At 39.3% G+C, this 26,781-nt stretch overlaps 1 protein-coding gene and 1 long non-coding RNA gene across 4 annotated transcripts in view; one reads left to right on the top strand and one right to left on the bottom strand.

Annotated features, from left to right (window-relative positions):
• Window positions 1-15,189: 15,189 nt before the first annotated feature.
• Window positions 15,190-21,835, bottom strand: LOC138915424 (uncharacterized). The gene is made up of 2 exons (XR_011421348.1): window positions 21,696-21,835; window positions 15,190-20,281 (listed from the first exon to the last, which is right to left on the bottom strand). It is a non-coding gene; the product is annotated as an uncharacterized lncRNA (long non-coding RNA).
• RSPO2 (R-spondin 2) overlaps window positions 20,823-26,781 on the top strand; it is a 148,540-nt gene continuing 142,581 nt past the window's right edge. The window contains exons 1-2 of one of the 3 annotated variants that reach the window (XM_070221271.1): window positions 20,823-21,316; window positions 21,725-21,987. In XM_070221271.1, coding sequence (XP_070077372.1) covers window positions 21,894-21,987 — 94 coding nt within the window. In that variant the 5' untranslated portion in view covers window positions 20,823-21,316; window positions 21,725-21,893. Of the gene's footprint in view, window positions 21,317-21,724; window positions 22,009-26,781 lie in introns of those variants that run through there. The other 2 variants (XM_070221270.1, NM_001109681.1) reach the window with 2 other exon arrangements.

The following is a 26,781-nucleotide window of genomic DNA, read 5'->3' as shown; positions in this document are numbered from 1 at the left end:
TCTGTGTATGCTGTTATATAGTTTGTTATGTTGAAGAGAATTTTGAAATTTTAGGGAATTTGAGAGATTAACCCTGTGACTGCAATTTCAAGAATTAATTGTTACTAGGTTTGTTATTTTAAGCTGAAATTGGTCAAGAAAATTTGCCTAAATTTTAAAAGACTATTGAAATATTTAAAGGAATTTGAGATTAACTCAAAAGAGTTGTGTAAATGCTAGGAAGGATTTGCCTAGTAGTGCTATGCGCCTGCCGGATGGAGCATTTGAAGTTCTTCAAAAGAAAATAAAGTATACACATCTAAAATTCAGTTTAAAATGCTTAGAGAAATTAATTAAGTCAATAAGTTAGATGGTTTAAGTGGAATTTAGTCCATTCTGTATTAGTTGACCAAACATTAATTAAAGATTTTCCCGAAAATGATTGTTCTGGTTTTACATAAAATGTACTCGATTTATAGATAAAATAGAAGACTCTTTAAGATGGGTTTAAAAGACAAAGGAAAATTTGAGTTTTAAATTTGGAAATTCATCATATTGAATATTTAAATCCCACATAATTCTAACTAGTCTTTTCTGGGCACAAAGGCCCTCCTTGAGCATCCGAAAACTCCCATTAATTAAAACTGATATTTTAATGAAAATTCCAGAAAAGGAGGTGAGTAGATATGGCTCTTTAAGCAAGAAAATGTAGAAGAAATCTCAGTGAAAGACTTCAAGGGAAAATGGTAGCATGAACACAAGTATCATGGAATTGTCCCACCCTCAACTGAGGTGAATGAAGGAAAACAAAAATAGAGATGCTGTACATAAAATTCGAAAGAAGACTATATCTTACAAACTTTCAGGAATTTTTGCTAGATCCATTACAATGGGACCGGATTAAAGGAAGATATCAAGCGATCGACAAGTTTCCCTTTTAAGAAAGTAGAATGGTTCCACAAAGTAAATGGACAAATATCCTGGAAAAATACTAACATCTCCTAATTTTGAGGGGTGAGGGCTAGAAGCAAAGGATGGGGGGCCCTGGAATGGGTTAGGGGAATATTTCATTTAGAATCTCTATCACCATCACAGATCAACAGAGTTTGAAAGCAAAATGTCCAATGGCAAGTGTGGGCAAACTAGGCAGGCAGCTGATTCTCTCACCTCTGCAGGGTTCTTCAGGAAGGAGACCAGACAAGGGTGTGTGGCTGGGTTTATTCCAAATAGTAAAAATCAATAGGCATATATTAGGTGGGAGGAGTAGCATAAAACCTTGAATGGAAGGGTTTTTAGATCTGGAAAAAAAGCTTGAGGTGGAGACTGTCTCAGAGTCATAGGGAAAGGGCAAAGCTCTGCTCTTGTCCTGACTTTCTTTCCTGCTGACCTATCCACACTAAAAATTAAGGATTAATATTTACTCTTCTACTTCCTTCTGTGGAATATCCAGGCCCTGTCTCGTTAGAGTTTTACACTATGGACTTAAGGAATTGGGAAGTGGGTGGGAGGGAACCTGTTCCATACCAGACCCTCTTCAACCTTCTGGTTCACTGTAGAATCTATATTCTTCAATGTAGATCTGAGGACCTGAGAATGTGGTGTGTGATTGGCTTTTTTGCATGCATAATTTGATGGAGTAATGGAATTTACTGAGTGTAAAGCATATGACAGACACATAACTACTTCAAATACATGCACTAATTAATGAATGTGATATATGTAGCAGATGGGAGTAAGTAGGAAGCTAGCTGGTCTAAGGGGATTGTGAAGGGGCTGAACAGCACTGGTGCACTGATGATTGATGTTAATAACAACCAATGACAGGTTGTCTCTTTGCATTGTAAAATGCATATATGTCAAATTCATCCATCCTCAGTCTTAGTGATGCCAGTTTACTCCTGCAATAAGTTACAAGAGAATTACCAATATTACCTCATGACTGTGATTATTACCAAATTCTACTTCTTACCAGGGAAAGTAAATCATAGGCATTTTACCCCGTATCTTTGCCACAACCATGGGTGAAATCAGACTGTAGTCTTGTTACGAAAAATTGTTTAGATATAACTGTATTTGAAGTTGTTAATTGTTCTCTGTCATTTATTACTTCTTTGACTGAAAGATCAGATGGCAGCTAAGAGATCTATATATGTAAAATCGTGACTAAGTGAGCAAGGATCTCCTCAGTGTTGGCTTTAAAGTAACAGTGTGGTTTAGTGGGAGGAGCAAAGGCCCAGTTTCAGACAGACCTGCATTTACACTCTGTTTTTGCCACTAACTAATGTGTGATTTTGCATAAGTTATTCAATTTTCCCAAGTCTGTTTCCTCATCTGGAAATGTAGCAATACCACCTAGTAATTGTGAGAATTAAATTATCAAATTAGACGGCAAAAATCCTCTAACCTAGAGCCTGAAACATAAAAGGTACTCAACAAACACCAAATATCCCTTAAACATAGCTCATAATTTACTGCAGAGGATGTTGATTGTTTCTGTCCTATGAGTAAAAAGTCTTGACTTGTTGACTTTCAACTATATAGAGACCCCAAAACTCAGCTGTAAATTACACAGACAGAATAGTTCCAAAACATCTGAAAACCCTTCTATTCTAACGCCATTTCTCAATCCTAGTATATTCGGATACCTATCTACATTTTAGGGTTTAAGCTGAGATGTCTCAATGGGCAAATGACACAAATTTTTTTCTTTTAGAGAGATTTCATTCCATTATTTTCTAGTGGCTAAAAGTCTTGCCAGGCATTTTGCTTTGTTCTATCTATATAAGAGAGGTGAATATTAAGTTGAGAGGATTAGGGGGTATAGAGGATAAGGGAGAGATCAAAAGGAGAAAAGTGAGAGCAACAAAAACCACTATTTCTCTTCATCTTAAGTTATGATTGCTCATTCTTATATGCAGAGTGTCTGAGAAGGTGGCCTCTATAACTGGCTTCTTGACATGCACAATTCGGTAGAGTAATGGAGTTTAGTGAAGCAGCCAGCAGACACACCCAACTCCTTCAGCATATGCAGTAATATGCTTATGTGGTATGAAGAGTGGGTGGGGTGGGAGGGGCTGGGCATGGGAGATTGGGGGAAGACTGGGCAGCACTGTAATTTTGAGAACTGATTTTAAAAACAACCCAATGACATTTTGCCTCTTCGCATTCAACAGATTCTTATAACAGGCTATTAATACCCATGTTAATTTGGTTTATATGTCAGACTTCCTGGGTAGTTCGTAAGCTCCTTGAAGGCAGGTGCCATGTCTTATTTCTCTTTGTGCACTCATCCCCTAGGATAGGCACTCCGTAAATGTCTGATGGATGTGTAAATAAACAAATGATCATAAAGTTAAATAGCCTGAGGTTACTGAGATAAACGTGTCCTGCAATCCTAAAAACATTGATACTGGAGCTTCAGTAAAATATTTTAAGAGGGAACTCTGCCCATTGACATGTTTAGAGAAATATGGTCACCTACTATCACAAAGTGGAGGCCCACAGACTTAATTTGGTAAACAATGTGAGTATGTGTGTAAGTATTCAAAAAATTTGTTAGCTACATGTGGAAATTGGGATATATCATTAAAATTTGGATTTGTATAGTTTTTTTCATTGGATCTTGACTGATACACCATTTCTTTTGAAAAAAGGAAAGATTTATCTTTAGTAGGTCAAATGCTTATGTGAAAAAATTTGGCCAGAACTAAGTAGTGACTGCCCTCTCTGGATGGGACTTGTAATCTGTAATTTGCCGTAGTCCCCACCTACTCACTTTACTCTTCTATGTTACCTGCTTGATACCAAATAGCTGATTGAATTTGTCACCTCTGTGCCACATGATGGCCTGGTTAAAAAAGGGGCACACAAGGAAGAAGGGGATGCCATCTCCTCTTTCAAAAGTATTGTGAGCACCTGATCGGACCTGATGGAGACCTGTTGTGGTCGGAGTTGGAGGGAACGCACACCTGCAGAGAGGCTGCATTTGGGGGCACAGCTGATAACAACTGTTTGTGCACTGAGAGGTAAAGGGAAAAGCAATGGAAGATTCCAAATTTCATTTGATTACACTGCATAATGGTCCTTCGTGGTCAAGAAAGACAAGTCTTTCTGCAGTCAGGGGCTTGTAATGAAAGAATTTGGTTAATGAAGGGGGAAGAGCCAACTGGAGGTGGGCTTAGATTCTACTCAACCTACCTCATACAGCCCTCTGGTTCCTAGAAGTCAGCCAATTCAATTTACTTACATTTGGCATCCACTTCCAAAAATGCATACATTGGATGACACAATTTGTTATATTGGATTTGCTAATCTTTTACAGTGATGCAGCAAAGAGCAGGCCAAATATCTTAGTCACATGAGATTTATGGCCAGTAATTAATCTTGTAAAAATAATGAATTGCCACCAAAAAGGGGGAAAGAACAGATTCTTTCCCAAACAGCAAAAGAAATCTAGCCCACTCATTTGATGGATGAATATTTCTTAAAAACAACCAAACAAATAGAAAACATTTGTAATCTAAAACATCTTTCTGAACACCCAACAGTCATCTTCCAAAACCAACTTGGTGGGTACAGTTGGCAAAATGAACTTGCCCTCTCACCTTAAGAAGATTAGCAAATTGCAATGGGTACTCTCCAGAAGAAATATGATATCCTTGCACTAGGACTTTCCAGCAGGAACATGGCTTCTACAGTTGGCAGGCTCTAACTGACACTCACAAACAGGTCCAGTTTGAAAGATGAGGATTCAGGATGCAGTGAACAGCATATTTTTCTTATTACTTTTTATGTGTATCTAGCCTTTTGGAAAAAAAATAGAAAAATGTCCCTGAAACTGAAACTCAAATGACTTAGAAAAGCCAGCCCTTAATTTTTTTCTCTAGCTCTTACTTTCTTGTTTCTTACGGTTTGAAAAGAAAGGGGGAAAATAAAATTTATTCTTCTTTAGCTTTAGAGGAAATGTAATTCTGTGGTTTTATTTGAGGAGGAGGGCAGTGTAGCAGGTTGGCTAAATCTAAACATACTCACGTATATGCTGTATTCCTGGTAGTGCTCTTGCTCATTATCAGCACCTTTTTAAATGAAAAACCCACCTTTTCTGAAGTGCTATTACCTTGTAATCCATTGCTTTTTTTTTTTTTCCAGCTTTCTATAAAAATTCAGGGGAGTCTTGCTTCACTGGTTTTTCATGAAAGAAAACATTTCCTTTGCAGCGTGGAATTAAAAAATGCAACTATTGGAGTTGTTTTCCTTTTCCTTCCTCTAAAACCAAGAAACATATTTTTCTTTCTGCTCTGAGACTATTACTGAACTATCAGATGACCAGCTGGGTCCTGAAACCAAGATATTTATAGTCTGTAAATATTTTTATGGTGGTAGTGATGAAGAAAGGGAGTGGTCTTCCCTATACACACAGACTGCCTTACGATTTTTCTTAACATTTAAAAGTAAAGTCTAGTTTTTCTTCAATGAGAGCAAAGCAATCTAAGTCTTTGCTAGGAGAATTTATGGTGATTCTCTTTTATTGCATTCTTAGACATTGTGGATCTGTGAATGATACAGATTATGGATGGATTTTTGTGCTTCTCTTTTATCTACAACATAGGTATTGAGAAAGAATAAAGGTTTATAAACATAGACAAAATTGTATTTCAAACATTGCTTTTTTTTCTGAATTGTTTTTATCAGAGCATGTAGTCCTGGAAACAAAGTAACTCAGGAGTTTACTTTAAAAAAATACCGGTGTTTGTGCATCAAAGGCAATTTAATGTTTAAGTCAGCTCTGCTTTGGAACAAATGATCCGTCAGTCTTGATAATTGAGAACAACAAAACTGTCTGAGGATCAGCTGTGGCTCTGCTACAAATGTCCTCTTATTCCAGGATCCAGGATAAAGGAGCAGCTCTTATTGAAATGTCATTTCCGTGCCTAAAGAAAGAGAACAAGAGAAACTCACCGTGGTTCTTAAAGCTGCTGCTTGCATGTGATATGACTCACACATGCTATTGTTCAAACCATATTGCACGGCCAAGACTGATATCAGCGGGGCAGGCAGGTATGTTTCTCTCACAAGAGGTCACTGCAGGTTCCATGGTAATGGGAGAGATGAATAATTCCCCTAAAGTAAAAGGGAAACAAATAATTGAAACCACAGTACAATCTATCAGGATGATCAAGAGGAACTTCCACAAACCCATCACCAGTCAGTCAAGGGTGCTTCAACTCTCCATCCTAGTTACATGATTTAAATCAAGACGACTCCTGCAATGAAGAACACATCCAGAATTCCTTCCTCCTGCTGTTTGATATACACTCAGGATATTAAAAAATAAATTTTATTATTTGCATAAGCAGAGACAATTTGGAAGGGTCAAAATTCTAAAAGAAAAGCATTATAATGTAGCCCACAACTGGAGATGCACACAAGTATTGCTCAATGTTCCTAATGTCTTCTACTTTCTCTTTTTTTCGCTTTCCTTCTGTGTCTTCCAAATCCTCCTCTTCTCCATTTCTCAAAATACATAAATTTTATTTATCTCTCACTTTTGCTTAATTTCTACTCTTTCCAATTCCCTTTTTTCGTCTCATGAACTCATTTCTTTAATTAATCAATATTATTTCCTGAATACATCTAGGATGCCAAGATAGAACAGATATGGTCCCTATCTCAATTTATGAAATGAGAAAGTCCTACTAAGCCTGTCCAAGGTACTTTATAACTCTGAAATCCTATGAGAATTTGCACCGCAGGGCGTGCAGATTTGTAAGAGAGACAAAGATGTACAAAGTTAGCTATAAGATGAGGTAAAATGTTTTAAGTGCCAGGAAAGGGTAATTGATAAAGTGCTATGGAAATTCAGTAGGAGGATGGGTTTTATAGGATGGGTCGGCAATAGATCAGTCTCATTATCTGAATTTTCTAGTCATTTCCTCTTTTAAAATTTTTGTTTTCTTTCACTGACTGACTTCTTTCTCCCTCTATAAGATATTTTATCCTTGGGGCTGGCCTGGTGGTGTAGTGGTTAAGTTCGCATGCTCTGCTTCAGCGGCCTAGGGTTCACGAGTTCAGATCTCGGGTGAGGACCTGCACACTGCTCATCAAGCCATGCTGTAGTGGCATCCCACATATAAAATAGAGGAGGACTGGCATAGATGTTAGCTCAGGGCGAATCTTCCTCACTGAAAAAAAAAAAAAAGATTTTATCCTCAGTGACCAGCCCGGGACTTCGCACACTGTTTTTACATACCAAGACTCTTTGGTTTGCAAGTTACAGAAACCCAATTTAAACTGGCTTAAGCAGAAAAAGAGAAAGCACTGCCTCATAAAATGGAAAAATGTCAGGCCTATAGGCATAGATGTGGTAATTAGAGGATGTCATCAATAATCTATTTCTCTTCCTTGGCTTTTCTTTTCTTAATGTTGGCTTTATTCACAGGCAGGCTCTCTTCTCATGGCGCCAGGATAGTCACCAGACTGATAACCTACCAGTTAAGCAACCTCAGCAGTTCCAGTTCTCTCAGGAGTTCCAGGAAAAGTTCTACTTTGATTGGGCTGTCTTGGGAAACAGTCCCAGTCCCGAATTAATTATAGTAACTAGGGGAATGGAATGCTTCAATTGGTCAGCCTGGGGTCATGTCACCACTCTTGAAACCTGGAGGAAGGTGAACTTTCCTTATAAATAGACATAGTGTGCGTGTTTCCTTATTAAGGAAAATAAGATTGCTGTTTGAGACAAAGGGAGATTGGAAACTAGACATGCAAAAACAACAGATATCTGCATTATTAAACTACATAGTCTTAATCATGCATTTTGATGAAAACGATGGTGGTGTTATTGATTTTATTCATTGCATAGGCATGTATGGATGCAAAGAGAAACCTTTCTTTTCTCACCAAAACCTTATTGTCCTTAGCCTTTTCTTCCTATCTCACTCACTGTCAATCCTATTCCCTGCAGAAATTATTTGTTTTTTATTTCTTTAAACAGATTATAGCACAGTTGTTTTATAGTTTGCTGGATTATACCAATATTTGGAGTCTTTGTGGGTCTGTTTCTGTTATCTGTTGTTTCTTGTCCACAGTGACTTTTTTGTGTGTATGTGTCTGGTTATCTTTTATTTTGTGTTGGTTACTGTATTCGAAGAGTTATTTGTAGGAATAATGTGAATTCAGGATGAAGGTACTTTATTTCCAAGCAGGTTTTGAGTTTGCTTCTGCCAGAACCTGTGGGTACGATCAGTCCAGGTTCACCTTAATTCATATTCAGTGTTTGAAGGCCTCTAGACTACCCAGGTGATATAAATCTGGGATGCAAGATGTGGTGAGGCTGGTTTATTACCCAGCCATCCTGACTCTATATAGCTAGGGTACCAGATTATTTTGAGGAGGGTCTCCTGTTTAATGCCTCAACTAGTGTGTTCTTTGCATTTGAATTCCTTTCCCTTCCACAAGAGCCCCTCCCCTTCCTGAAAAAATGAAAATTCACATTTTTATGTTGAGCAAATAGCCCCAGGATGAAAGTAGCTTTTGTGCTCACTTACAATCCAGGGCTCTTGTTGGCCTGTTATTCCTTACTGTCTTGTCAGTTCTTTGTGAAAGGTGTTTATTATACTCAGCATTTTTAATTGTTTTCAGTGAGAGAGTTCGTTCAAATAACATAGCCTGGGAACTGCAATTCTTCTCCTGAAAGCACTGGTCTATGTTTTGTCATTCCTGATCCTTTGTTTCTATTTGCCTTCCCAGTTCTCTGCCCCTAATCTTTCATTGTACTCTGCTTATGGACAGGCCTTACTGGAATGGGATAGCCAAACCTGTATATCTCGATATGACATCATGGATCAATTTCTCACGATCTTTGATGCATAACGTTCTTTCTCCGTCTTGAGATTGATGGTATGACGTTTTTGATTTCTCCAAAATACTATCATCTTGGTCCATTTAGACTCTGGGGTGTTTCTGGGATATCTATCTTTCCAATCTTAAATCATCTCTATTATCTGAAAGCATGATAAGAATTACAGTGTGACACAGGCTATGGGTACCAAGTATACAAACAATGTTGCATATTTTGAGTTGTATCACACATGTTTGCATACATAATATTAATATTTCCCTTACTTCCTGTCCTGCTTAGGGAACATTTACTAGCCCTGTTTACTTGGTATTCTTCTTGTAACCCCCTTAGATTTCAGTTTTTCCTCCAGATTTTCTCCTTGGCTTGTTCATTATTTTTTCTTCCCCTAGACTCTTTAAATTTAATATTTTTTTCAAAGTTTTCTCTTTGGATTTTTTTGTTTTTGAGGAAGATTAGCTCTGAGCTAACATCTGCTGCCAATCCTCCTCTTTTTGCTGAGGAAGACAGGCCCTGAGCTAACATCTGTGCCCATCTTCCTCTACTTCATATGTGGGACGCCTACCAGAGCATGGCTTGCCAAACGGTGCCCTGTCTGCACCCGGGATCTGAACTGGTGAACCCCGGGCTGCTGAAGCAGAACGTGCAAACTCAACTGCTGCCCCACTGGGCCAGCCCCTCTTTGGATTTTTGCCTCCCTACCCAGGCAATCTCTTCTATTCCTACAGCTTTAATTGTATTCTATGTGTACCTGATAGTTAAATTTTTTATCTCTAGCTTTGGCCTCTGAAGGTGATCCAGTTCCATATTAACACTGATTACTTGCTTTCTCTACCAGGATATTGTCTGTTTCCTAAATTCTACATTTCCAAAATTATATTCTCTATCTTTCTCCTCCAGACTCTTTTCAGGGTTATATTTTTTGGTAATAGCATTAAGATTTATCCAGTATTCCAAAATAGATACTTTGTATCATCCTTGCCTTTTACCTCTCCCCATTCCCACATTTAACTGGTCAAATCCATTCTGTCCATTTCCATTAACATTGCACTGGTTTAGTTTCATACATACATATGTATATATTTATATATATAGATGATACACATTATTTGTCGATTTTGTATTTGCAAATTTGCCTACTCACTAAAATATTTGTAACCTCAAAATCAATATTAATGGCACTTTCACAGTCATTCATGGACATGCACAGAGTGGCAAAAAATTGGAATCACCTGATATGCATGTTCCTAGCTGAGGGTGAATGAGGCAATGCTCTGCCTTCTTGTTTCAGATCTTATAGAGAAAGGACACAGTGAACTAGTGTCCTTTTTGCAATCTATTTAGTGCCAGATTTTTCACATTTTTGAACTTTTGTTGTTTGTGATTTCAATGTTTATAATGGTCCCCCAGCATAGTGTTGAAGTGCTGTGTAGTGTTCCCCAGTGCAAGAAGGCTGCGATGTACCTTACAGAGAAAATATGTGTCAAATAACCTTCATTCAGGTTTGAGTTATAGTGGTGTTGCTGTGAGTTTGACGTTAGTGAATCAACAATATATATTAAATAAGGAGTCTTTAAATAGAAATATATAAAACAAGGTTGTATATTGATTGGTTGATAAAATGTGACCACAGGCTTGCAGGAACCTAACCTTGTAATTCTCCTAGGAGCAATAGGTCCGTATTTGCTAATTCAGCATTCATGGCAACTTTATAGAACACAACCACCATGAATAATGAGAATCAACTCTACCATGAATAATGAGAACCAACAATATAATATTGTATATCATATGTAATATAGTCATATATCATATATATATATATATATATATATAGTAACTAACCTCTGGTTTCCCTCCAATGCACTTTCAGTATTGCCAAAGTAATTATCTTCCTAAGATAGAATTGAATATATTACACCTCCTACTTAAAAAAAATCCTCAATTCATATTGAAGATAAAACTCCTTTTCATCACTGTGGAAGTCCATTCACCTATACAATCTGGCTGCAATTTACTTTGCCAATCTAAACCCTCATCTTCCCTCCCTCCCTGCATGCCCCACCCCATTAGCACATTGGTTTATTAGACAACTATGTGCCTTTATATCTTTGTTTTCCATCTATCAGTTTTGACTTATATGCATTTTTTTTTGCTTCCCTGACAAAATCCTACTCAGCCTTCAATACTAAGCTTATATATCATCTCTTTGAAACTTTTCTTGATAATCACACAACAGCAGTAATTGCTCTTTATATTTATTTCAAGTTTACATTTATCACTCTTGCAGAAGGACTTTTAAACATGGGAATAGAAAGGTGAGAATAAACTCTGTGTTGTTGTCTTGGAATGGGAGGTATATAAAGAACTCATGGTTTTAACTCTGATGCTGAGAAGAACAGGAAGCTATGGCACTCTAGTAGCATTGTGTACACCCAAACCCAGATCTTGATTTTTAAATATAATCTCCACTAAAAGGAATCATGACTGCATGGGGAAAAGGTTCATTCCAGGGCTGGAATGGGAAAAACACAAGATAAGTCTGGAAGTTATGGTTGTACCTAAAAGTGAAAAAGTATTTAAAGAATGTTTGGAACATGTCAAAAGACCACAGAACTCAGCTTAAGATTTTCCCACAAGCCAAAATCTGGGACAAATTGAGAGTGAAAATAAGTGTACTAACACAGTATAACCTATTGAGCAAAATAAGAATCCATGGGTCCACACTGATATAAATCAATTGATCAGGGAGAAGAGAAAGCTTTCCCTTACAGTAGAATAACAACTAATAAACGTAGAAGAAATAATGTAGTTAGAAAGTCACCGTTTGGCAACTATCAGAGTAGTAATTGATTTGGACAAGAGTCATTGATGGATGACAAAAGTAGTGGGTGAAAGTTTTATGAGAAAGAGAATATTTACATAGTCCCAAAGTGTTTCCCATAAATTATTATTAATGTCAAAAGGAAAAATAGTGACTTTACCATGTAAATTCCTGACAGACAACATCTTAACTAAGTAATGGGTAATGGGACATATGAGCATCATCTTCCTCGTGATATGGTGCCCTGAAAAGGACACAGAATCAGTTTCATAATATTCCCCCCAAAAAAGGCATAGCCTCAAACTTATTGTGAGGAAATATCAGACAAATCCAAATTAAGGAACATTCAACAAAATAGACTGTGTTTTTCAAAAATATCAAAGTCATGGATGACAAAGGAGGACTGAGAAACAGTTCAGATGAAGGAGGACAATGAGGCATGACGACTAAATGTAGTATATGATCCTGGATTCGGTCCTGGTCTGGGGAACAAGTAGCTATAAAGGGCATATTAGACAACTGAGAAAATTTGAATATAGACTGTGAATTAGATAATGATATTGTATCAATGTTGAATTTTCTAATTTTGAGGTTATATAAGTGGACGTTCTTAGGAAGTATATACTAAAGTATTTTGGAGTAATAGACCATAGTTAAAACTTACTCATCAATGGTTTAGAAAAAATACGTATAGTTGTAGAGACAAAGTGAGTGATAAAATAAATGCAGTAAAATTTAAATACTTGGTGATACTTGGAAAAGAGTATTTGGAAGTTGTTTAGAAATTACATCAAAATAAAAAGTATAAAAATAAAATAACTGCTTTGGGAAACAAAGACAATCTCTTGTTTATTTATTTACTTTTTATTGTTTATCTCTTCCCTGTAGGAATATAGGCTCCATAAGGGCAATGATCTTGTCTTCTGTTTTCACTGCTGTATCCTCAGCACCCACGAAAGTTCAATATGTAGAACTACAATAACTATTTGCTGAGTGAATAAAGGAAAAACATATGAAGACAAATAGAACAGACTTCTATGCCTTTAGTTTTGTTCTCTCCTGAAAACTTAGTAAATTTGAAGTAAAATAATTTTTTCAAAAAGGGGGAAAATCCATAAGGAAAAGAAGAATAAAGACAACAAATGCCTACCCCAACCATCTCTGTTGGCAGAATACTGGAAAACTTTTCTCTGGAAAATCTGACTAACGTAGAGAAAATAATAATAAATTATCTTTTTATTCCTCTCAATAAATGCCTGAGTCAGTTTACTTTTGGTCCATTTTTACCATATGGTAAAGCTCAAGTTGACAAGCATCATCCAAGTGATGAGTTTTTTAAATCAGCTTTTTAATCTCTCACTTTTAAATATAAGCAAAAAGCCAAGAATTATCAAACATCAAGAAAAGCTTCAAAGACAAAAGATAAAGATGGAAATAAACAGAGAAAAGCAACTTGGAATAAACAAGACTATATACATTAAAGAAAACTTTAAAAAGGAAAAAAGAGCTCTTGGAATTTTAAAAAATGAGAAGAGCAATGAAAAACTCATTGGACTTGGAGGATAAAGTTGAGGGAATATTCCAGAAAGTAGAGGAAAAAAGACAAAAAGATGAAAAGTAGGAGAGGAAATATTGAAAAATTAGAGGAGCACTCTAATGTCCAATATTTGAACAATACGTATTCCAAAAAAAGGAGAGAAAATGTAGGGGGGGATCATACACAAACAACTAAAGAACCTTTGCCGAACTGAAGGACATGAATTTGCAAGTTTAAAGGGCTATGAAACGTCCAGCAAAATCAATGAAAAAAGATCCACAATAAAGTACTTTCAGTGAAATTCCAGACCTCCAAGTTTCTGGGATTGGGCTGCAGAAAGGAACAAAAAAACAAATCAGTAATTAGAATGGTTTTGGCCTTCTCAAAAGCAACATTGGAGGGTAAAAGACAACAGAATAATGTCTTCAAAACACTAAAGGAAAATGACTTCAATCTAAAATTTTATACTCAGCCAAACAATCAGTTGTGAGGGTAGAATAGGGACATTTTTAGACATGCAAAGTCTCAAAAAATTTACCCCTATACAAAATTTTTCAAGAAAGTCTTGGATAATATCCTCTACCGCAATGAAGAATTAACTAGGAAGGAGGAAGACATGGGACACAGGAAACAGAAAATCCACCAGAGGTAAGAGGAAAAGAGAGTTCCCAGGAAGATGGTAAAGGGACATCCCAGAGTGACAACTGTGTATCAGGCTCAAAGGGTAACCAGTCCAGCTGAAGCATGCCAGAGCCTTTAAGAGGAGCTTTAAGAAGATGAAACTGATGGTCTCCTTGGTATGAACGAACATATTAAGAGGTGATTAAGATGACCAGAAGAAGGTGTGGGTTGAATTTCTGGTAAGTCACAGGAAACTCTGCAGAAGAGAAAACAAGGTAATCATAATTCCAGAGGAAACAAAAGTTTGCACAGGAAAGTAACAGTAGTCACAGTTTACAACATGACTCAGCTCTGAATAACATTAGTCATAACAATATAACCTACTCAATATTGATCTAAACATATTTGAAAGATGGGGAGATGGTGTGTAGGGAAGAAGCAGGAGGAAGAGGGAATAAGTTCTCATTTTTTATAGTAGAAAATCAATAGATAATACTTATATCAGCCATGGTTCAGTCGGGAGAGCAGAGTCACTGGGTGTTACAGGAGTTACAGATCTTTCACGATTGTGAGAGGGGCTGAGAAAGTGAAGGTCTTGAAGGAGAATTGGAGGATCAGAGAAGTCCCTAACGTGTCTGAGAAGTCAAGCATGCCCAGCCACCACAGTGCAATGGCAAAGGGGGAATCTGTGGAGAGGTCTCTGGAAATCTGTTGCCCCTACAGCTAGTCATTCAGTGGTGGGCCTGGGGTCTCTGAGTCAGTAGGGCTAACGGTCAGGAAGAAAAGCTGGATGTAGAGCAGAGTGAGTTTCAAGCTGGACCACTGTGCACCTCAGCTTCATCTTACTGCATCTTATTGCAAAAAGACTTTCAGAAGGGCTTGCCTGGTGGCGTAGTTGTTAAGTTTGCATGCTCCGCTTCCGGGGCCTGGGGTTTGCAGGCTGGAATCCCGGGCACAGACCTAGCACCGTTCGTCAAGCCAGGCTGTGGTGGCATCCCACAAATCTCATGTAAATTCCTCTTCTAGCCAGCTCTAACTCAAAATCATTACATAGCAGGGGATTTGAGAAATACAGTTCCCAACTTAGCACAGGTGACAGTACAAACCACAATAGTCCATCTCTTGACAATCTAGCATCCAATATATGCGTCTTTTAACAACATTTAATTTCCAAATAAAGACAAAAGCAAATTTATGTTTCCATAGAACATGGCATACCTATCTACACAAAAACATATTGAGCTTCTTTCCAAAAGAGGTTACACAAAGTCTTATATGTCCCTTTATTCATCTTGGGGTGATATTCATTCTTTTAGCTGAGTCACACTCACTATTTCATATTCTGTAGTTTAAATAAGGAGATACAAGGCTAAGTACAATTTACACATTTTATTTTAGATAGTAGAGGAATAGGAGATCACAAAATATTGATATTTGATATTCATATCAAATCAAGGAAGAAATACTTATTACCATAGTCTGTGTTTCTGCAACTAGTCATATGATTGTAGCTTGTGTTTAGAACTTACTCTTCCCCTAGAACTGAGATAGATGGGCAGCCTACAAAAGTCATACCTGATTTGTATAACAGAAAAACTGTAGGTCTGACTTACAGAAGTATAGCTTAAGTCACCAAAATAGAGTCACAGTCCCTTACCCAATCTCAGACTTGAGCGAGTTCACAGCCTTAGAGCTCCTTGAATGAAGAGGAGATCAAGTCTCTTGAGTGAGGACCCTCACTGTAAATCTTTCTCCTGGCCTTCCCCAACAGGACCTGGGGCCACTTACTCAGATGACTGTTTTGGGGAAGGAGAAATAACCAGACTTTTGGGGACTACTACTAATTTCTTGACACGCAAAATGTTAAGAGAAGGGGCTTATGAAGACTGGGTAACTAATGGAGTTTGGGCCTGGGTCCATCTCCCAATGGGCCTAGTGAATCCCCAGATTCACACCATGGTTAATTCCTCAGTTCTGGAATGGTTAGAGTAGACTCACTTAGAGCGCCTATGTTGGTTCTCTAACCTGTGTATATATTTTTGTAGTATCATGTGTATAATGTATGTATTATTATTTAAAAACTTTCTGTGTTGTTCCAAAGTTAAAGTGGCTTATAAAGATGAATATAATCCTGCAAAGTAAAATACATTAACAATAAGTGAGAAAACACAGCAGGGAAAGTGAGAGTAGTAACGTAAAATGGAGCAAGACACGAGACCAATATCCAAAGTGCCTGCCTGTCTTGTACACTTGTTGATGGTAAGCCACCAATTTGCTCTTGAACAGTAACACAATTCATTATAATGTAAGTGAAAGACAAGCCAGTTGCTTAGGAGACTCATCTTTATTTTGGATACTCATACTGAAAAAAGTTCTGGGGAGGGTATTTCCTGCTCTTAGGGATTACCTGTAATAGTGTTCATCTCAAGTAACACAGCTAATTGACTGTCCACAAACAGTGAAAAGAAACATTCTCTTCATATTAATGAAAACGAGTGTAATTCTTAAAATAGTTGAGAATCCTTATGTATCTCTTGTTATTAACTGGGTGTAGTAACACTTCCTTCCAGCAACCACATTTACACAAAAAAGAATGGAAATGACACACATTACTTTAGTTCAAAAGAGTTCAGAGCACACAAGATTAAATAAAGGAAATAATTTTAAAAGCTTAGGTCAAATCTTGAGTTTTCTCGTATAAGCTGGTCTGAGTTGGACTTCCTTTGAAGGGAGCCTTCTGGATCTCTTCCATGGGGATGGAGAGCAAAATGAGCAATAGGCCTTATCACATCAGTCTACAGAAGGGTTCTCAAGTGGCAGAAGATAGTATTCACATTTGGAGGAGTCAAATATTTACACATTTTTTAAATGTTAAATAAGTGATTATGGTGTGGCTTTTAAAAACAACAAATTAGCCTGGATAAGGACTGGTCAGTGACCTTGTTGAAGATCTTTCATATTAATTAATTTAATTATTTCATACAAAATATAATAAATGAGTATAGTCTATCATATGCAACTAACAAAATGGACATTCAGCTTATATTTAACAGGAAAAAATTGTAGTATCAATACTGACACAACGGGAAAAATGCCATAATTTGTTCCAAAGTAATTAATAGATAAATTCTAGACTGGAAGAGTGAGTACAACATCAACAAATTTCAACAATGAATAAGAAGATTGTGGGAAACTTTAAATCTGAGAATATATCTGATAACATAAAAGATAAGAGAATTCTAAAGCAATTAGCTAATGAAAATGAGAGTCAGAGCCAAATCTGTGACTATAAATACTTAGGAAAGATTCAGAAAATCTTAAATCGATTGTAATGTAGCCACATTGTATAGTCATAAAATCACTAACATCTTATGGCTTTTAGCATTGAAAAAAATGTATTAGAAAACCCCCAAATGAAAATTTAAAAAGGATGGCATATAGAAGAGCTTTTACAAGTATGATACAAACACAGAAGCTATACAAGATAAGACTGACAAACTTAACTACGTAAAAAATGTTTTCAAATTTTTGGCATAGTAATATACATCAAAAGCAAAGTTAAGAGACAAATGATAAACTTGGAAAAATATTTGCAACTCAAATCACAAAAGATAATACATATATCGATGGATGTATATTCTACAAAGCAAGAATAAATGACCAAGAACCTAAAAAAAGAGGTGAATGATATCTTTGTAGAGTTAATGGAAAAGGAAGTATAAATAGCTTGACCATATTAAAGACACATAATTTCATTTAAAAGAAAAGAAATAAAAATGAAAACTACTGAGATACCACTTTTTGCCTAGGAATACCAAAGATCAAAACACGTTGACCAGTATATCGGGAGACGGGCACTGCAATACAGTGTAATTTGGCAGAACCTTGTGGAAGACAATTTTAAGGATACACACACATATATCCAACTGTTTGATCCAACTTTTCGACTTTTACGAACTTATAAAGTAAAGGTAAAATGATCCATGAAAAGATTAATTGAAGCATTGCTTATAACAGAAAAAGAACGAAGACAATCTAAATATTTATCAGTAGGGAGCTGGCTAAACACAACCATACAGTGAAACATGTGATTGTACAAAAAGAAAAGGAAAGCTCTTTATGAACTGATACCGAACGGACTCTAAGATGCACGAAAAAAAACTGAGGTGAAGATTAGTGAGTACAATATTCTACTAGCTGCATAAGAGTATACATACACATATACACACACGTTTTCTTGATAAGCACAACATATCTCTGGAGTTATACTCAAAATTTGGAAGCTTATACACGAATAACATTGTCTCTGAGGAGGAGAACTGGAAGGCTGGGGAAAACCTTCTCCTCATATGCTCTTTACTAAGAACTGAATTTTAGCTGTATGAATGAATTACAAGTTGAAAACTAAAGGGCACAAGTTTCCTCCCAACTATAACATCATCTCCCACCCCTGCCCTCAGTTAACCTTCGTGACCACCAGTGAGTGGTATGAAGTCAACCTCATCAGTATGCTTCTCTGTAAACAGACACCAGGCACATGTCTGTTATAAAGCTAGTTTAATGAAACCACCATCTAAACTCAGTTTGAAGAAAAAGTCCATTGGGTCTCCAAGATGGAGAAACTGTGAGCTCTGAGCCTCAACAACAACACATTCAGAGTTTAGAAATGAAAGGAAGCAGAAATATGGGATTAAAGTTAATGATAGTTTAGGATCCACTAGGGTTGTATTTTCTAGTAGCAAGAACATTCCTGGGTTCTTGAAATCAGGAAAAATGTTCAGTGAATGGCAAAAAAAAAAAAAAAAAAAAAAAAGGCTGCATTATCAACAAACTAGCCCCTAAGAGATTAAGCATGATATTCTAAGCACCCTAAGAACTAAGTGTGACAGATTTTTGAGGTTCAGTGGTGTCCTTTAAACAGGAGAGACAGACTAGGAGGGAGCAAGAGAAGAAAGGAATTAGGAGTCTTCTTTTCTCCTGGAGCCCGTACTTGTCCTATTAAGAGCATTAACCAATCTTCAACAGAAGCAGTGCTGGTAAAATTCTTTTTTATGAAATGCATCTAGGAGTTCACTAAACTGAAAAGTATTTCAGGTTAAAAAAAATCCCAACTGTGCAACCCAAATGATTAAAATTGTGGAAAGTAATCTTTGAAGACAGAAGGTTGAAAGTGGTCTGTAAATTTAACTAAGGATGACAGTGGCTAACTCTCATTTTTCTACATTGAAAACCCATCAATGGTGAGTTTGTCCTAACCCTGGTTATACCCCATAGCAAACTTCTTGATAGAAATAGAAAATTGATTGTAAACCAGAACACGGTAGAGGTGAAAGAGAGCTCGGTCTAATTTCCTAAAAATACCAAGGAAACAGAGATGCAGAGAATCGCCCGAAGTGACCCAGGTGGTTAATAGCAGGGCTAGAGCTACCTGGTCTTGTGCTTAGTTTTGCCTTTAAATATCTTAAAAGACACTGATGTCTTTTAATGGGTCTCAATGCTGTACAGGAAAGCAGAGGGCTTATTTAGAGAAGACTTTATACCTCCATGGATTTAACTCCTTTAGAAGTGCAATAAATTTGGTGTGTACATGTGTGAATGTATGGGAGAAGTGGTATTTATGACAATGCAGGAATAGTCACCGGAATATCAAGCCATCATGCCAAATGCTGGGCCACTCTCTAAGCTGAAATGTTTCCAATTGCTTCCAAATTCTATGATAAAAATCTGAGACTCCAAAAGCCAAGAAACAGATCCACTCTTTCTGCGGTGTGTTTTGTCAACTCTATTTGTGCCCTGTGGGCCAGTCTCAGGGCCGGAATTTTCTTACCTAAGAAATAGGACCAGTGACGCCAACTCAGATTTACTTGGGTATTCTCAGGCATGCACAAAGTGGATAGCAGTGAAATTCTCAGCACATAAATATTGCTATATAATAGGGATGTCCATAAAAACAGTTGTGGATAGGTAATAATGGAATAGTTAATAAACATGACTATTCTAGTATTCTTATTGTTTCTATATGATTGTCTCAAGTCTCCAAATTTCTGAACATCTTCTGAGACTGAAGGTATAGAAAAGGTTATTTAAATGGTACAAAATGATAGCATACTAATATGGACCTGTGGTCATATCTACAAACATATCTGCCATGGTTAGCAGTATAAATTCTTATCTTTTGCCTAAGGAGTAAACACATCCGTTCCCACAATAATGACTATAGAACAGAAGCTTTCACCAGAATGAAATCAGGTAGTGTCAAGTGTATTTAATGTAACACTTCGTTAAACTGAGCATTCCCCAAACACAAGGCACCTAAAAGTTTAATTCAGGAGACTTTGAGGATGGGGGAGGGAGGAGGATTATGAGTTAGAAATACTTCAGTGGAAAGTGAACTTTTCTTTAAAGAAGTAAGGTCCCAATTTCTCGAGTACTCCAAGCAAGGTATCACAGGCTTCTGTAACTGTTCCTGGAAGAGAAACAAAGTCAAAATATAACACTTCTGAGGATGAGCAAAAGCTACTGGAAACACTTCTTTCACTCCCTAAACTGAGGGCACGTTTTAATTTCAGCCCGGATTACAGATCTTCCTATAAAATAAAGCCAAGACATAAATTAAAAAGTGGGAGAGGTACGGCATCTTTCCGGATGCAGCTCAAGTTTAAACTCTGCTTGTCAGAAACAACAGTCCGGCCAGGAGCAGGAGAAGGAAGGTCTGGAAGAAGCTGTCAGTCAGTCAGATCCTCTTGAAGGAAGGTTGGCGCGGTGCTGAGGTTGGAACCGACCCAGGAGCCCCCGAGAGGACGCCTTGAAGGCGAAGACAGCACGGCCCCCTAGACCAGCGCGGGAAGGGAGAGCCCCCATCCCAGCTATTCTTTAGTTTAGCCACCCACTCCTGCAAAGGCCAGAGGGGATTCGCCTGGGGTTAGGCTAGCTGGAGGCTTCAGCGCTCTTTAGGACCTTAGGGAAACCTAGGAGTTTCTGGCTTTAGGACCCAGGAACTCCGAGGCAGACTTGACTTAGATGCCTTGGACCACAGCACCACCTACTTATAGAAGCATCCCGAGCCTCAGCCCGGCTGCATCTCCATCGGAAAGTGTGCTCGCCACATCCCTTCGGCCTGCCGGGAGCGTTCTGTCTCCCACCGCTTGGAAAGGGAGTAACCTTAGCTTTGAAGTGGCTGTGGAGAGCTCGGAACTGCGCACAATTGGATAGGGACTCAGAGAGCGAGAGCGGGCGTGCCCCTCGCACGAGGATCACACTCACCGGCGGGGACGCAGCATCCTAGAGGCTGCGGACGCGCCCGCTCCGCTCCTGCTAGGAGCGGCCAGTCCACAGGACCTTCCGCGCGCTGCAACCCCGAGGCGGCTGCCGGAATTCCGGAGGTGCCAGGCGCTCCGGCGGTTCTCGGCAAACTTTTCCCCAGCCCACGTGTCAGCGAGGCGGCTCGCTTCCCGAGCCCGGGATGGAGCGCCGCGCCTAGGCACGCGGCACCGCCGGAGACGTAAGTGCTCACGGTAGGGGACCCGCGCCCGGCCACCGCGGCCACGGTGCTTGGGTACACCGCCGTGGGACCAAAGGGCCGAAGAGCGCTCCTTTAACCCTGCGCCTTTGGTGCCTTTGGAACTCTTTCCTTTCCCCGGAGCGCCCGCACTGACGCCGTTTTCCCGGGGTAGGAGCCTATAGCTCGGCAGAGGTTGCTAATTCACTGATTGTAATCACCTCGCTCTCCAAATAGCCGGCAGCTGCGCGCGCTCGGGGTTAAGCTGCTCCGCGGCTCGTGCCAGGCAGTGGGTTCGCTTCCCCGCCTCCCTCCCCTTCTTAAGTTGGGACGCGTGAAGAAGCAGCTGCCTCCCCGGGACTCTTTCTGTCCCTCCACTCACCCTGTCTCTCTTCCTTGTTTGTCTCTCAGGTTCAAGGCGGAGAGATGCTGATCGGGTCAAACTGACCAGTGCAGCCCCTGAACTAGTGGCGTCTCTCCGTCTGCATTTTCCGCAGCACCGCTGTTGGCGCCGGCTCCTCGCATGAGCCCTCCAGTTCCCCGACTTTGAGAGGCGTCTCTCCCCTGCCCGACCGCCCAGATGCAGTTTCGCCTCTTCTCTTTTGCCCTCATTATCCTGAACTGTATGGATTACAGCCACTGCCAAGGCAACCGATGGAGACGCAACAAGCGAGGTGGGTCCTACTCTGCCGGAGGTGCGTGGGGTCAGAGGGGCGGGTCGCGGCTCTCACTCACGCCCGGGCTCGCGGGGCTCAGATGGGCAGGACCTTGCCCTCCACCCTCGCTTTTGCGCGCCACCGCTTCCCACTTTCTGGGCCCAGGAGCACTGCAGAACGCTCTGTCTTTTCTGTCCTCAGAAGGCGCGGCAAGTCGGAGCTAGACGCACGGAGAGCCGAGTGAGCCGGGCGTCTGGCGGGCGCTCTGAGCTAAGTGGTAGAGTCGGTACCCACGTTTGTTGCCGCGCTTCTACTCCTGAACTCGTCTCTCTTTCGGTCTCATTTCTTATCTGGCATCCATTTTTCTTGTTCTCCGTCTTTCTTTTTTGTTCTCTTAATCGCTTCGCCTGAAGCTCATCTGGCTCTATCTTCCCCACCCACGTGCTCCCCAAATCCTGACCTCACATCGCTTTGGACGCAACCTAGCAGCGCGCGCGCACTGTGTATGTGAGTGTGCGCGCGTGAGAGAGGGAACGAGCTAGCTGGGAAAGGGTATCAAGTCGAGGTGGAGGACTTGCATTTCTAGGAAAGGGCAACACTGATCCATTTTTCTGGAACTTAAGACTAAATGGGATGACTTGCTGAACTTTCTACATTGAGCAGTAACTCGTGTGCAGCGTTTCTGGGGAGCGCTCGCCTGCAGAGTGATGTTTTGGGGACAGGCCAGAGTTTGCTTTCTCCATTTACTTCCCTCAAAAGCAGCTGTTTCTGAGAGAGGTTTGTGTTCTTAATGAAATTCACTTGCGGCTTCTTAACCGCTCCCGCCCTCTCCATCGCTTGCGCACTGCGGGAAAGGCGAGGGGAAGCCTCCAGAAAGGTTTCAGAGAGCTGGCTTTCCTGCAGATTTAGTGTGCGCCTGTGCGTATTTCTGTCTGAGTCCTGCTGTGGCAGCTAATCCAACTGCATTTTAGGGGAAAAGCTGTTAAACACAATTAAGTCTTCTGGGGAATAAACACAACCTCCAACACACACGTACCCACCCCTGCTTTACTGCGCCGGGAAAGTGCACAGCAGTCCCCGAGAGCTATGTCGTCTTCCAGAAATCTGGAGTTTCGCGCAGTTAAGCGTTCATCTTGAGGTTAACACATCTTGATTTTTCTGGGATATAAATGCCTCACACCACCTGTGATGTGACTTGTTTATAATTCATTTTGTGGAATCTCCAGGTTCTGCGCCCAGATTTTGGAGAGAGCCTTTCGAGCCCTAATTTTTCATAGGTTTTTAGGACATCGTTAAACTGTTTTCACCTATGGGCAGGGCTGGGGGTTGGCGGGCCCACGGGCTGCACTAGAGATAACTGGTCGCGTGCGACTTCAGGAGCCCTGCTAGGCACCTGTGGCTTATAAGTAGGATACCCCTTTCTCTCACTCTTTCATTTCTGACATTTGGAAAATGCTTACTTTCAGAGGTTATTCCGCATAAAAATACTAGGGAGAAATTTCTTCCCAGAGGCCATGAAAGATCGATATTGGTATTAGTCTTGGAAAAGTCTCCTTCCGTCTCCTCCTTCACCTCCCATCCCCACTGGCTCCTTTCTCCACCCCAGTATTTTCTTTCCAGGTATTCTGTAGGACTGGCAACTTTTGATTACACTGTGGTCAAAAGTGTTTGGAGAGGCTTTCCTCCCCCTTATAAGCAGAAGTTGCAATTTATTTAGTTGAAAAAACTAAAGTGCTCCAGGTTTTGCATAATATAGAAATATCCAAAACCCTTTGCCGAGTTCTTGTTTATTAGATGACTTACTAATTCAGTGATGTCTTTCTGATCAACACTGCCTGTCCCATTGTGGTTGGGGAAGAATCAAGCATATTGTTTTAGTAGAACTTAACGCGAAGATGCTATTTGGTCGAGAATGACGTTACAGCACTCCTGCGGCCAGAAGCGATACTGCATGCTTTCTCCGCAATGCCAACTCTCAATGCCATCTCTGCCTATGCTTTCTTAGGTATCTATTTATTTTCAAAGCTGCTTTAGCAAAATCTCATAGCAATTACCCTCCACATCCCCAAGTGCTGACATTTAGAAACCCAGTTCCAAAGTGCGCAATTTTTTCCAAACCAACCTTTGAATTTAATAAAATTCAAATGCTTTCAAGTACTTGTAAATTGGTAAGGTTGTAAAGAAAAAGATAATTCTATCAAAGTGAGGGTTTTTTCCCCCCTTTCTTAACAGATGTCCCTTCCAAAATCCCAGGTTTCTGGCTAAAATAACCGCGGTCCTTAAAAGTGACCACACTATCTGTGCCAACAAAGGGTGTACTGTGTTTTTAATTAAAAGTGGAACTACTTAAAGGGCTGGCTAGACAGTGTAGGGTGATAGTAGCTTTTCTGCTTTGCAAGGAAGCTTAAGGATTGCATTGTGAGTATTGAAATGAATAGAGATCTAACTCAGGTTGTGTGAATTGTCCCTCTTCACAAACTTAAGCTGGTTTTAATTGATCTCATGTCCACTGATTGATCCTACACCAATTGTTGCGCATACCAAACAATTGGCTTTCCCAAAGGAGATTGATTTAAATTAGTTCCTTGGTGAATGCTTGACTACTAGCCAAATCATGTCAGCAGTGACACTTGACAGGCTTAGAGCCTATTGTGGTACCAACATTTCCCCTTTCCCCTTTGTTTTGGGTAGTGGCGGTTAAATATTACTTTCTAGGAAGAAAAGTGATTAGTGCCTTAAAAAAAGGTGTTGTGGCTTAGAAGCGCAGTTATTTTTTTGGCTTTGTGTTACTGTGTAGGCAGCTGTGATACCAGGATTGGTTAGGCTAATGCCTGGGATCTGATTCTTTTTCTTTTTTTCATATTCCATCTGCAAATAATCAAACCTTCACTGTGGCGCATTCTCAGAACTCCTTTGGCATTATGTTTAGTCTGCTCTATGATCTCAGATGCTCTATAATATCATTTTCTTAATGAAATAAAATTCTTGGCAGAAATCAGATAATTTAGTCTGTTAAAATCAATTGCATCCAGTCTGGAATAAAGACCAAATATATCATTTAACTCTATGTTTTATTTCAAAATATAGCCAGAGGATTGAGAGAATAGAGTGTCGACCTTGCCTACTTTTGGACAAAACTTTGTATGGGGGGACCATCGTAAACAACACCTACTGCCGTTTCTTCCCATTATTTAGAAAACAAAATCATAGGACAAAAATGTATTTCATAATGACTAATAGAGCCTGGCAGCAATAATTTTTAATTAGTTAGGCACACACACAACACTGAGAATGAATGTCTTGTAGAGGAGAGACATGCCGAGGTTTTGAAAGGCTAATTGACAGCTCACATTTTGTCTGCTTGGTAACAGTCCCAGCTCATTTGGCCCCTTCACCTGCTCTTCTCCTTCAAAAGCATAGTCATTGTTAGCTACTTTTAACCCTACTGCCTGTATCTGTCTCGGGACCTCTTGTGATTTATTGTATGGTAAACTGGGTTATGTGATTCATTTTAGGTTTTGGAACGGTTGTAAGCCACATTTCAGGCTGAATAACTGAAAGGTGGATAGACAAATCATAACTTTATTATGGTCTTCTGGGATTTCTTGAGCTTGGTATGTAGTGACTTAGTTTTATGTCTCGTTCTTTCTGTTTATATGCCCAGTCACATTTTAACCAGGCATTTATGAAACTTTCTTGATAAAACTCTTTAGAAGCAGCAAGGCTCCCAGACGTGTAATCGGTGTTTCTGGTGGTCTGATGGCAGGGGCATAGTATGACAAGTGTTTCCTGCTGCAGCCTTTTCCATACTGTAGTCTCAGCTTCTCCTTCCTCCATAACATCTCATTTTCTTAAGATTAGATTTGGCTTCTTCCAAGAAACTGAAGTGTGTATCGTAAATGGTGTGGTGTATTTCTGGCAACTGAGGTTGGTAAAAAATATTTTCTCTTAAACCTTATAGGGCTAAATTAATTTGTATTTCTAAAGATTTAACAAAGAAATTTGGAGATATTTGGTGTCACAAGTACTTATTTCTCACAGTATTCATCCGAAATACAAAATGGCACTTGGAATGTATTAACCTGTGCTTAAATGAAAAAGCTTCAAAATACATTTTGTTTACTTGCTTTTTTAAGTTCCAGAGTATTTCAGAAAAGCTCACATGATGGTTAACTTTACAGCGTAAATATGTTCTTTTTTTTCCTTTTGTTCTCTCTCTTTTAATGGGCTGCTTTTCTCACAGAATACTTGAGTTTTTCTGGCCAATATCTTACCAGTGCACAGAGATCAGAAAGTTGCCGTGCCCCAACCAACAGCTGAAATTTGGAAGTGATTCAGAATAGGTGATGTTCCCCCAGGCCTCCATTTAATTCTGGCTTCCTTTATCAGCTTATGAATCCAGCTTGAGTAGAATCCAGTAGTTGCAGAAATCACAAGTTGGAAATGACACTTCTAGTTCTTAATGCAAAATGACCTCTTGATTTATTCAGAGACTGTAACTGGCCAGTTTATGGATTATCTAGGCTACTTTTTACTACTTTCCTTCCACTGACTGCCTTTTAAACCACTTTTTTCCCTCCTGGAAATAAACACTCCTCCAAAGTCCAAGAAATAGATGACAACTCATTTGATATAACACTTGATAACCACTCTGCTACAAGGTGGTAGTAAGCTCTGGGATGAAAATAAAGCTTTAAATTTCCTATTTTTTTTTCAGAATGTCATGATGGTTATTATTTTTTCGCATTATCTGCAGCAATCGAGGATTGACCATTAGGTAGATACAGTGTTGCATGTCCATATTCATAAATT

This window comes from Equus caballus, chromosome 9, assembly GCF_041296265.1.
Source record: "Equus caballus isolate H_3958 breed thoroughbred chromosome 9, TB-T2T, whole genome shotgun sequence".
NCBI lineage: Eukaryota > Metazoa > Chordata > Mammalia > Perissodactyla > Equidae > Equus > Equus caballus.
The sequence above is the reverse complement of the archived record's forward strand: the minus strand, read 5'-3'. Positions and strand labels throughout refer to the sequence as shown.